Below are 12,007 nucleotides of genomic sequence, written 5' to 3'. Positions count from 1 at the left end.
GAATCACAATCATATTTTAATTTGAGCTTCTGAGAGTTCTTCCATCAGGAATCTTCAGTCAGGTGGTGGGTGTATGACTGATTCTAACCTTGACAGGGCTTTCTGCAGGACAAGAAGTCTCTTCTGTAGCTGTCCTCAGTGTTCTGAATAAAGAACATTTTGCTTGTCGTAGTCTGCCTTTTAACCATTTAACTTTTGTGCTCTTTCTTCAGAGGATGTGCTGAGTAAAGATGCTGGGGAGTGTGCAATATGCCTGGAAGAGCTGCAGCAAGGAGATACTATAGCACGGCTGCCTTGCCTCTGCATATATCATAAAGGGTAAGTAGTCCTCAAGATGCATATGAAGTTCCAGAAGGTTGCGTTTATTGGGTAACTCCTTTAAGGATCCCTAAAATTTAGTTACTTCTTACATTTAAAAAACAAACAAAGAAACAATAGCATCAGCCCTAAAGACGTTTCTAAAACAACGTCTTTCTGCATTTTCTCCAATGTATTTTAGGTCAGTTTTCCTTACTCTGTAATTTTTCTCAAAAGCCCACAGGATCAATAAGGTAAAATCACCTGTATGAGGAAGGAATGCACATCATGTCATGGCTAAGGAGCTTAGGTTGTGTGTACTGAAATTTTGTCAAATGCTAATAGACTTAATGGAGAGAAGGGGGAACACTTTTTTAATCCTATTTCATATTTGTTTTCAGAAGTGTCTGTATATAGAGGAAGTAAAGCATCAATGATTGATATAAACAAGATGATAGTGTTAGTAGCGAAATAGCCTGTGTATAAAGGCCAGATAGTAACTTGTAAAATGCTTCTTTAGAAAACTTAATTCTTAGGAAATTTCAGTTTTCAGTGTTTGATAGCCACATATTACTGTGGTTTGAGGTTATTACATTTTCCAGTGACATGTACAAGTACTTCTTTATATAATGTAAAATCCTACTTATCATTGCAGTTATGAGAAACAAATTTATATTCATATCTTCCTGTTAAATGTTAGCAAGACGTTCATGTCAATTGTTTTCATTTTTGTTTTGCATCCCACAGCTGCATAGATGAATGGTTTGAAGTAAATAGATCTTGCCCTGAGCATCCATCAGATTAAGACAAGACTCATGTTTTTAGGTAATATCTCTTTTTAGATGCATACATTTCAGCAATAAATATCTTGATTATCTGAAATAATTCTTTGTGCTGTTTTTTTTTTTAAATTTGTGGATTTGCTACTCTGTCTCAGAACTACAGTATTAATCCGTAAGTATTGACACATATTGCAATATATAAGAGGTTTCTGCATCCTTAAATGGCATGGTCTGACATGGTGTATTCCAGTTTTAGTACTGGAAAATGGCAAGTCAGTGCCAATAAAGCTTTAGCATCAACTTTTAAAGAGTATTTTTTTCCATGGAAATGAAACAAAATAATACAATTGTGTAATTTTGGATTGTTCCATGACTACTTGCTCCCACAGCCTAGAATCTTTCCCTGGGCTGCACCATCCTCAGAAAAAGATAAAAACATCCTCCATTAAGAAGAAGAGGAGGGTGATTGTTGTAGGGGACTCCCTCCTAAAAGGAACAGAGGGACCCATCTGCAGACCGGATCCGCTCCACAGAGAGGTCTGCTGCTTACCGGGGGCATCAGTGAAGGAGGTAGCTGGAAAACGTCCTTCCCTGGTCCATGAGACGGACTACTATCCTCTGACACTAGTCCAAACTGGTAGTGATGATTTAGAGAACAGGAAGACCAAAGCCGTCAAGAGAGATTTCAGGCCCCTTGGGAAAACGATGGAGGGCTCTGGGTCACAAATAGTATTCTGCTCCATCCCAAGGCTAAATAGAGAGGAGCAGGAAGTCAGGAAGAATTATTCAATTAATGCCTGGCTCCGAGCCTGGTGCGAGGAGAGGGGCTTTGGTTTCTTTGATCTTGGGGTGGTTCACGCACCCCCAGGCTTTGTTGCTAAGGATGGAATACGTGTGTCTCCTAGGGGGGCTAAAGCTCTTGCTAAAAACCTAGCTAAGTTCATAAATCGAGCTTTAAACTAGATGTGAAGGGGGAGGGGGTTGAGACCAGGCTAGACAGGAGTGAGCCTGGACGTGGGGCACTGGTGACTCGGAGAGGGTGTGCTGGTGAGGACCACCAGTACATCACCAAACAGCAAGTTGGGGTGAACACACCTGGGGGTGGTAAGGAAGATATGGGTGCTTTGGTGCTAGCTACTCCAGTTACCAGGCAATTGGGAATGAACTCTGTTTCCTCTAAGAGGGCCGAAGGCTCGGCAGCTCAGCTGAAATGCATTTACACCAATGCACACAGCATGGGGAATAAGGAAGAGCTGGAAGCTGTCGTAGGGCGAGGAGCCTATGATGTCGTTGCCATCACGGAAACGTGGTGGGATGAATCATATAACTGGGGTGCAGCTATGGTGGGATACAAACTCTTCAGGCGGGACAGGAAGGGCAGGAGAGGAGGCGGGGTAGCCCTCTTTGTAAGGGAGGACTTGGACTCCGTTGAGATGGATTGTGGCAATGAGGAGATTGAATGCCTGTGGATTAAAATCAGAGGAGCCCAAAAGAAGGTAGATTTTGTGATGGGAATCTGTTACAGACCACCCAGCCAAGGAGAAGCAGCTGATGAGCTCTTCTATAAACAGCTGAGGTTAGTCTCTAGATTGATGCCTTTTGTTCCTGTGGGAGACTTCAATCTTCTAGATATCTGCTGGAAGTACAATAGGGCAGAAAGGAAGCAGTCTAGGAGGTTCCTGGAGTGCGTGGAAGACAACTTCCTTGCACAGCTGGTGAATGAACCAGCAAGGGAGGGTGCCCTCCTAGACCTGCTGTTTGTGAACAGAGAAGGCCTTGTGGGGGATGTTGCAGTAGGAGGACACCTAGGACAAAGTAATCATGAGATGATAGTGTTTTCAGTTCTAGGTGAAGTGAAGAGGGTGGTTAGCAGGTCAGTAGCACTAAATTTCCAGAGGGCAGACTTTGTACTCTTCAGAAGGCTGGTTGGCGAAGTCTCGTGGGAGACAGTACTTAAGGGCAAGGGAGCCCATGAGGGCTGGGAGCTCTTCAAAAAGGAAATCCTAGCAGCTCAGGAGAAAGCCATCCCCATGTTCCGGAAAAAAAGCCGGCAGGGGAAAAAACCAGCTTGATTGAACAGAGACATCTTGAGAGATATCAAGAAGAAGAGAAATGTTTATGAGCTTTGGAAGAAGGGACAGGCATCTTGGGTGGACTACAGGAGGGAAGCGAGAGTGAGGCTGGACATTAGGAAAAATTTTTTCACAGAAAGGGTCATTGGGCACTGGAACAGGCTGCCCAGGGAGGTGGTTGAGTCACCTTCTCTGGAGGTGTTTAAGGGACGGGTGGATGAGGTGCTGAGGGGCATGGTTTAGTGTTTGATAGGAATCGTTGGACTTGATGATCCGGTGGGTCTCTTCCAACATGGTTGTTCTATGATTCTGTGATTTCTGACGGAAATCTTTAGAACCATATGAAAAAGTTCAAACTAGGTATTTTCAAAACCACTGTCATGCTAATGTATTCCAGAATGCTTTAAATAAATAAATAAATAAAACATTTACATGTTTCTATCCATCCCATCACGAAGCTCCACATTTTTCCAGCTTACATTTTATGTCAATGATAGGAGATCTGCAATCAGTGTTAAAGGTTTAAAGGGTACGTTTATTCTTTTAGTTGACTAGTTTGAAAGCTCTATCTTGCATTAAACTACTGACCCTAAGCATTTCAAAACACGTGAACAGTCATCATAATTCTTCGAGAAATGGAGATACCTGAAATTCTGACTGGTAGCTAAGGATTTGGGTTTGTTGTTCTGATGGAAATAAAAAAAAAAAAAAAAAAAGAAAGTATAATCTGAAGACTTTAGCATTTCCATTTCACAGAATCATAGAATGGTTTGAGTAATGAAGGGACTTTAAAGACCATCCAGTTCCGCCTCCTTGCCTGAAAGCAGGGACACCTTCCACTGGATCAGGTTGCTCAAAGCCCCATCCAACCTGGTCTTGAACACCTCTAGGGAGGGGACATCCACAACTTCTCTGATATTCATTCCTTTGTCCATTTGTTTCATCTTGCTTCAGAGCATGAGTCTGTGTTTCTGGTCACATTGCAGCGCTGTGGTTGTTGCAGGAGTAGCAGAGAGAACCTGAGCAAAGGCATCTTGGCTACAGGGACAGTTGGTTTTAGCCTCAGGGCACTGTTAGCTGAAATTAATAACAAACGCATTTCCTGTATTATCTCCAGCAAGTGAATTGGGGAAGAAGTCCACATGATGTTTATGAACACGTTTGTCCCTTTACATGCACATGGGTGTCTACCTTCATGTTAAATTCTGTTTGCTTTTTTTCGCAGCAGAGATGGTGATAACTGGGGGCTTAGAGAAGAGGGAAAGGAAAATGCGGTGGTTATGCTCATGCTGTTTGTGTGTGTTATATACTGAAATAGCTGGGATGATGGTACTTTGTCTTCTGCTTTTTCAACAGCTGCTTCCACTGATCAGAAAACATAGGAGATGTGAGGTTCCCTTGCTGAACACAGCGTGCCTGCCTTGAGACTTACGGTTCTTTGTGGCTGAAAAAGGCAAAGACTGACAGTGACATGGAAAAAGCATTGCAGGTGCCGGTTATGTGCCAGTAGTGCTCGGCATACCAAACATTCATGCAAAGGACACACAGGGATTTTGAAAATGCTGCACATTCTGTAACAATCGACTCTCCACAGACATTACTGACGCTATTTTTTATAGAAGGCCAAAGTTCCTAATTTCAGCCTAACTTCTGGTTCTGTGAAGAAGCGGGTTATTGGACATGTTTCCTACTGCCTCAAGTGGAAGCGGAGACGTTCGATACGTGCTATCTGAGACCCTTGCAGGAGGATGGCCGCAGTTTTGAATGGGAACGTTTTCACCTTCTCATCATCTGAAGAAGAGTAAATGGCAAACTAAATATGATCTAATAGTGTGACCTTAATTTACTGAATTCACACCCTGTTTTACGTTCTTCACTTTTCTCAAGAACAGAAAACATAAACTTCTCTGCATAGGAATACTATATTTCAAAATTTTCTAACTAAACCTTTGTCACAATGCAGTCCAAAGAATAAAACCAAGACAGGTAACTAATTTATATTGATCAAGCTATAGAGATTGTTGAAATCTGCACATTGTATTGCTATTTAAGTAACTAAAATTTCTCTTCTACTGCTTGTGAGTAAAAACAACAACAACAAAAAATGCAGCAAAGCAAAATCTTACAGCTATGCAACTTTTTTTTAAATAAGAAAAAGAAGAATTACTGATTTTAAGTGCTGCCAGTTAAAGAAATTTGTTTAACGGGTATTTTTTTAAAAATGTTTCAGGTAATTATTTTGTTGTACTACTCTCATCTCCAGGCTGCCTCCTGAGTGTAGATGAATAACTGCAATTGTGGGCACAGCAAGAGGTTTTTGTAGGCATGGGTGAGATAACATCGAGGTGGGATTTGTGTTTAGCTTTTACAACGTGCAAGTTTTTGTTTTCTTGCTTGAATGTTTTTTTTCGATGGCAGGATTTGTAGTACTTTGCATTTAAATCCTTGGTCTCTTCATGTAGAGACCGGCATTTGACAGTGTGTTTTTTTTTTTCTTTTAAATGCATCTGCATTTGTTTAATTTATTATTATTTTACTGTATTATATTGGTACAACCAGGACTCCACAAAACACAGGATGTCTCTGGGAGGGTACACCAAGTAAAACTGTGGGTAAGTATTAGTTCCCCTGAAATATCACAGTTCATGAAAAAACAAAGAAAGATGGGGAGGGTGGGTTGGGTGGGGGAAGACGATAAACTGGAACAGATATCAGGGCTTAGAAAGCATACTTTTTGTATCAAGAAATAATCAGTAGTTTCTGAATTTCACAGCACAGGGAAGAGTTTATGAATATTTATTAGCAACAGCATTTTTAGTGGGTTTCAATAGTTAGAAGAAATTGCACAACACTTCAAACATTTTTCTTGTACATACATAATAATGCTTTTCCTTTTTGTTTAAGTACGTATTTCTCTCTATTGCTACTGTGATTCATATCAAAAAGGGCAAAGAACAGGAGCAATTGCTGCTATCTGGAGAACAAGGGCAGTGCATGTTAAACTCTCCTATCTTGCTTGCAGAGCAGTTCTTGCCTGGATAACATTTTCTCCTGAATGTTGTTCTGTAAAATGCCTTTGTTATGGTGCAAATCTAAAGGAGTCCAAACTAGATAATTGTCGTAATTGCCAGTGCAGTTTCTACGTTTTTGGGCTTGCATCACCGGTTTCAGCTGAACCTGTTACTATGAGGCCCTGTTGTATTCTCTTATTCAGTGGGAGCAGCATCATTTTGTCACAGTTTCAATTCTGTACTCACATCGAATGTACAGTTGTCCCCTGTACAAATTCCTTTTTAGCCGAGAATATTTGTGTTGCCTTGTATTATCATGGGGAGAGGGAGGGAGGGGAGGAACTACAGCACCTGTAATACTCGAATAGGGCCGTTGCCTACAGGCCCATTTTCCCAATGTTTTACTTTCAGAAGATAGCAGGAATTTAAAGCTTTTCCATTTGCATTGATTTAATGCTTACTGTTGGCTTCATGCCTACAGAAACTCACCTGTAATAATGTAAAGGGGGTAGGTAAGTATTTTGGTGTCCTGTGCTCCGAGGTCATAAATAGCCTTTGGCTTGGGGGTTAGGTAGGTAAATGTTATGAACATAAATCTGTTTACAACTTAAGCTCAGTTTTGGGAGTTTGTATTTCTAATTTATTTACTATTTGGTTTTTTTTTCCAAGAACCTTAATTTTCTGTATTCAGATGCAAGTATCTGATTTAAAGACCCAGCAGTTATCACTGCTGTCCTACATTCAGGACTAGTGTTTGAAAAGCACTCTGTTAGCAACCGTGCTGACGTGTGGCTTGGTGGGCAAGAGTCAGTTTCTGCTTTCATCGGCATGGTAGAGCAGCAATACCTTCGATTATTTGAGGAGCAAGGTCAGCCTTAGACCCTAGTTTGGCATTCTTGGTATCCATAGATCTTTTCCGATAGCTATGGGAGGTTTGCTTCTATCAAAGCCTGTAATTGAGACCAAGCCTAGAATGACACTGGAAGCATGAGAGTGGTGCTTGAGTTTGAAAATGCCTGTGAAAATTCACTTACGTAAGCTTTCTGTCACCGGTTGTGTTGGTCAGTTGGTGAAGACGATGCTGTAGATGTAGCTCTAGTTACAGGGAAAGCCTTCATTTTAAAAATGTTCTCACAGTGGCCCCGACTCACTGTGCTTCAGGAGGGGAAAATAAGCACCAAACAAGCCCTGTTTCTCAATCAAGGAATACCACACTTGTCCACAAGATGCAATAACTTAAATTACGGTGCGATATGCTTCTTTACCTGTGAATATCTTAAGATTGCCAATTCTATTCTGTTTCAGAGTACCTTCTCTCATCTGGCCTATATCTTCCCTAAGTATGTAAGGGTGTAAAATAATTTCCGTACTCAGGTCTGCCATAAACATGCTGCTTGCCAGAAGGGGAAGAGTAGAATAAATGCTGTCTTGAAATGTGAGATTTTTCTGAACTTGTAACGTACCTATGTATCTTGAGTAGCAACTTCTGTTTGGAAGTTCATAGTGGATGTGGTGATGAGTTGGACTGTACATAACCCTCCTCCTCCATATGATACCAAGAGAGCCGTGCTACTGTCAGCACAGGGCACCCATTGGCCCATCTCTTAGAAAACAGTATGTCTATAGTAACACTTCCCTTTTGAAGGAGGTAGCTAATTTTCTTTCAGCTTGTGTGTTCAACGATGAGTTCAGTGGGATGTAAAAGCAAAAATGCAAAGCGCACTTCAAACTTGTGGTATTTTATTTTTGGGAAGAATGAAGTGTAGAACAGATGGTCTTATTTGTAATGAATTTAACTTTCATGTTCAAGAGTAAGTGTACTGTAGTATTTTGAAATGGAATATGTGTAGGTAATGTACAAAGATGTGGGTGGATACTTGTGACCTTTTCCCCCCCTGCTCGCCCTCTTTATGATGTGAAGGGGGTTTCATGACTTAATCTTGAAATTTATACATTTATCCTAGTTCTTAACGCTAGGAGCACTGGCTTTTTAATTAAGTCTTTGCTGAAAGGCTGGAGATCCGGTAAAACCAACTCCCAGAAGACTAAAATCTCAGCAAATACGGGAAAGATAATTTTTATTCAGAAATGTGGATCGTTGGTGTTTCAGATTGGGTAACGTCTAATACACAAGATGTGCATATGTATGCTTTTAGTATGCTGCCTTTTCCATGTGACGGCTTCAGAAACTTGCTCCATTTCTTCTGTGTTCCACCAAAAGCAGGGAACGTGGTACTTGAATGTCACTACTATCTGCACTTAAACAGGAACAAAGCGTAAGTTGGTTTTAACATAGGCAATGGTCTCTCTGAGTTTTGAGAATTTTAGCTGCTTTCCCATATTGAAAGAGAATATTTTTGTGTAGATTCGGTATTGCTGCTTTGTACCTCCTAATTTTGCTGTACAGTTGAAAGTTTCCTTCCAAGGAGAGACTTAGTTTCCTACCAAGAGATTACCATGTACCTGGGAACACAGAAATGCTACTATGGATCTTGCAACTCACCTTTGCCAGCAGAGTATTATCTCATTTTCTGATGAGTGCTGTATTTTTATGATGCACTTTCCACCCTTCCAAGCTCAAAAGTCATCTGAGTATCAATCTCTTCTCCTCTTCTTAGCTGAAGATGTGATACATTTCAGGCTGTGTCTCCTCAGTCTTTGAACATGCTTTCCACTGGCATCTGCCAAAGTAATGTAAGAGGTTGTAGCTGGACGAGGAGGGAAACTTCTGTGATGTTTCTCCATGTAAATTAACCTGTTTCAAAAATCAGGTTGAAGATGTTTTAGCCTGTTGAGGGGGGTGGAAAACAGTCCTTGCTCTCAAATTGTCTCAAGTTGAATTTAGCTATCTCACCACACAGTTCAGCTGTGTAGTTCCCACAGTGACTTCCCAAGCTGCTGCATCATGTTCTGTAAAGCCATTTCTCAAGTAAGTCAGAGCTGCTGATGGTATAAACTGTAAAATGACCTCACTGTGGCTCATTACAAGTTGCTGAACACATGCTCAGGTAAACCACTGTAGGAATATCCTGTACCTGAAAAAGGTTGGACTTGGTTCTGTCTTCAATCTAATAAATTGCCAGTGTACAAGAAGGAGAAAGCAGCAAGCCCGCTAGCTGGTCTTTCTGGCAGGTTTTAATCTATGTGTGTTTGTTTGAGAGACTTTTGCCCTTGGGTGTGCTTTGGCAAAGATTTTGCAATGATAAGTACGATTTGCTTGATTCTGGCAGAGGTTCAAGTGTAAGTAACCTGACGTTGCAAGAACATAATCTCTTGCTGAATCCTGTTCCTCTTGTTTTCCCTCAAATCTGTCTCTCTTATTGCTAATTTGTTATATTTAATAGTAAACACTTCTCAACGTGACTGGTCACAAGCTCTTAAGGTGTGAAATGTGAAAAGGAAGAGACATCTAAGCGTGATTCTGTGCTCTTCCTTTATATGTTAAGATGAAGCCGAAGTATTTGTTGTCACACAGTCAAGAATTCTCTCCGAGCTGATATTGCCAAAGCACTGTAACTTTCAAGGAAGAAGGGAAGTGGCTTAGTTGTAGAGAGGATGTTCTAATGAAATACTTCATTTTCAAAGCTGCATCATCACACAGGATGAACGATGATCCAGCAGTAACCTTATCACTTGATTGCGAATCTCATTCTGGCTCTTCCTACCCTTTGGCAGGTACCTGCTGGTAGGAAGCAGAGTGTACATTCCCTTTTTTTTATACACCTCTTCCCACAGAGCTAACCCTGCCCACAACAAGTTAGAGGAAATTCCGTGCTAGCTTGTGAAATGCCACCCGTACATGCAGTGATATGGACGAGACGTCTTCCTTCATTACCCAGAGCAGAAATCAGAATGTAATTTGTGATGTCTAATGTAAAACATATTTGTATTTTTTTTAACTGAGCAGTATGATTGCAAGTTGACTTCAGTTGTTCTAAGGTACTCTTTTCAGTGGTTTGCCAGTACATAATCATGAATGAAAATATTTTTTTATTGATTTTTAGGTTGTATGTTTAACATTCCATTCATGTAAAATATGTACAAATATATGTAATAAATCTTTTAAAGCACAGTTTTCTCCACACTTCCATGTAATTTTTTTTTATTTGTAAGTAGTGGTGAAAGAGGCATTGCTGTGGGGCAGAGCTTTTGTATGTGTGCGCTGCAGACCAGACCAGGCTGAAGCAGAGGAAGGAAAAGCAATGCATGGTGAATAGTCACAGCTGGAAAGGATACTGTTATTCCGCCTGTCTGCAGTTCTGCAGGTAGGAGTGCAGACCCTCTGGGCCAGCCTTTGGCCCCTCTCAGAGCCCCTTGTGCTCTTCATGTGTCCTGCAAAGCAGCTTTTATCCAGCTGGCCAAGCTGATGTAGCTGTTGTTTCGCCAGGGGGGCTGGCGTCTCTGGCTGAGGTGTCCTCTGGTGATGTTCAGCAGACATGGTGGCCTTCAAGGTTAGCAGAAATTATAGCTGCCAGGTCTGGAGGTGGAAAACTCATGGGTGATTTAAAAAGAAAAAAAAGAGAGGTGGAAAGGGATCACAAATAGCCCTTTTTCATCACTTAGGGACAGGAAAGCTCTATCAAAGCATCGAGCTAGCTTAATATGCTGCTCATTCCTCCAGTTTCCTCTAGCCAGGTACCACTCTGGCTTCCTCCCCAAAGCCCTTTTGTAGCTTCCTCTTTAAACCTGACTCCCTGCCAGTGTACTTGTAGCTGGACAGTGCATGGATTTCCTTATTCACAGCAGTCACCAACACCCTCCTGCCTGTCCCTCAAAAGCTGGGAGGATGCCACTACAACAGGTCCCACAGAGCATTGCAGAAGGAAGGAGTTTCTGCCAGAGCCACCAAAGGGGTTAAATGTTCCTCCAGCTGAGCTGTTGAGCTTCCTGGCAAGGGCAGAGAACCACACCATCAACACAGTGATTTTACAGCCCTTCCTCTACACTCATTGGGAGTGGAGCTACCAGCGATCTGAGCAAAGCCAAAGTGCATTTCACCAAGGTCAAATGCAGGTGAGGAAAATGAAAGGAGCTTGCTTTGCAGGCAGGAAACGCATCCCGTTGATGTCTTGCATCTCAGCCTAACAGGGCAGTGGTCCCAGCCTGGGGGGCTGTGAGCAGGCTGGAAGTAGCTGCTAGTGGAATGTGATGCAAAAATTTATGGCATAGGTGCCTCTAAGGCTGGATATTCATCCCTGTTTGCTCCACTTTGAGGAGAAGCCGGGGGTAGCTGAACCTGTTGTTAAAGCGTGGCAATAGTTATGACTTGTTATTCTCTCTGTGGGAGATGATAGTTTTAATTTGTGAATTAGTCAAGTCTGCACCAAGAGACAGTTGGATATAATTACTAAGGAATGTGTTCATATCTCTTGCTAGTGTAACTTCCCCCCCACCTCCCCAGTCGCCTTCTGGGAAGCCTGAATTTCTTTGCCAGCAATTCCTGTGTTTTTCTCCTTGGTCTCGAGCTGTATTATGGAAGCAATTAATAACCTGTTAGAGGCACGTTTGGCTTTGTATCAGGAAAATCAGCTGGAAACCATTCCAGTTCAGTAGATACAGGATTTCATGTGTGGAATTCAGATTAGTGGCACCTGTTGGTATCATGTCCTGCCTTCCTGCCTAGTGCTGGGACTTGGGACATGCCCCCTCTGCCCCAAATTGCTTGCCCTGGGGGGCAGCAGTGCTGGCCCTGGGCTGTTTCTGGAGGCTGTCGGTGTAAGATGGTGATGCCGCACCTCTGTGTGCATCTGGCCCTGCTGGTGCACGCCGCTGCTTGATGTAGGGCCAGTGGTCCAAGCCTGCTGCTGGATGCAGCAGTGCTTTTAGCAGGAAGGGGACAGAAACA

General features: G+C 42.1%; 1 protein-coding gene across 2 annotated transcripts in view; it reads left to right on the top strand.

The window, feature by feature from the left end:
* ZNRF2 (zinc and ring finger 2) overlaps positions 1 to 10,228 on the top strand; it is a 60,460-nt gene extending 50,232 nt beyond the window's left edge. The window contains exons 3-6 of one of the 2 annotated variants that reach the window (XM_069860152.1): positions 213 to 318; positions 1,045 to 1,122; positions 4,508 to 5,137; positions 9,898 to 10,228. In XM_069860152.1, coding sequence (XP_069716253.1) covers positions 213 to 318; positions 1,045 to 1,102 — 164 coding nt within the window. In that variant the 3' untranslated portion in view covers positions 1,103 to 1,122; positions 4,508 to 5,137; positions 9,898 to 10,228. Of the gene's footprint in view, positions 1 to 212; positions 319 to 1,044; positions 1,123 to 4,507; positions 5,764 to 9,897 lie in introns of both variants that reach the window. The other variant, XM_069860151.1, reaches the window with a different exon arrangement.
* The last annotated feature ends 1,779 nt before the right edge of the window (positions 10,229 to 12,007 follow it).

This window comes from Phaenicophaeus curvirostris, chromosome 6 (genome assembly GCF_032191515.1).
Source record: "Phaenicophaeus curvirostris isolate KB17595 chromosome 6, BPBGC_Pcur_1.0, whole genome shotgun sequence".
Lineage (NCBI taxonomy): Eukaryota > Metazoa > Chordata > Aves > Cuculiformes > Cuculidae > Phaenicophaeus > Phaenicophaeus curvirostris.
This window is presented reverse-complemented; position numbering and strand designations above follow the sequence as displayed.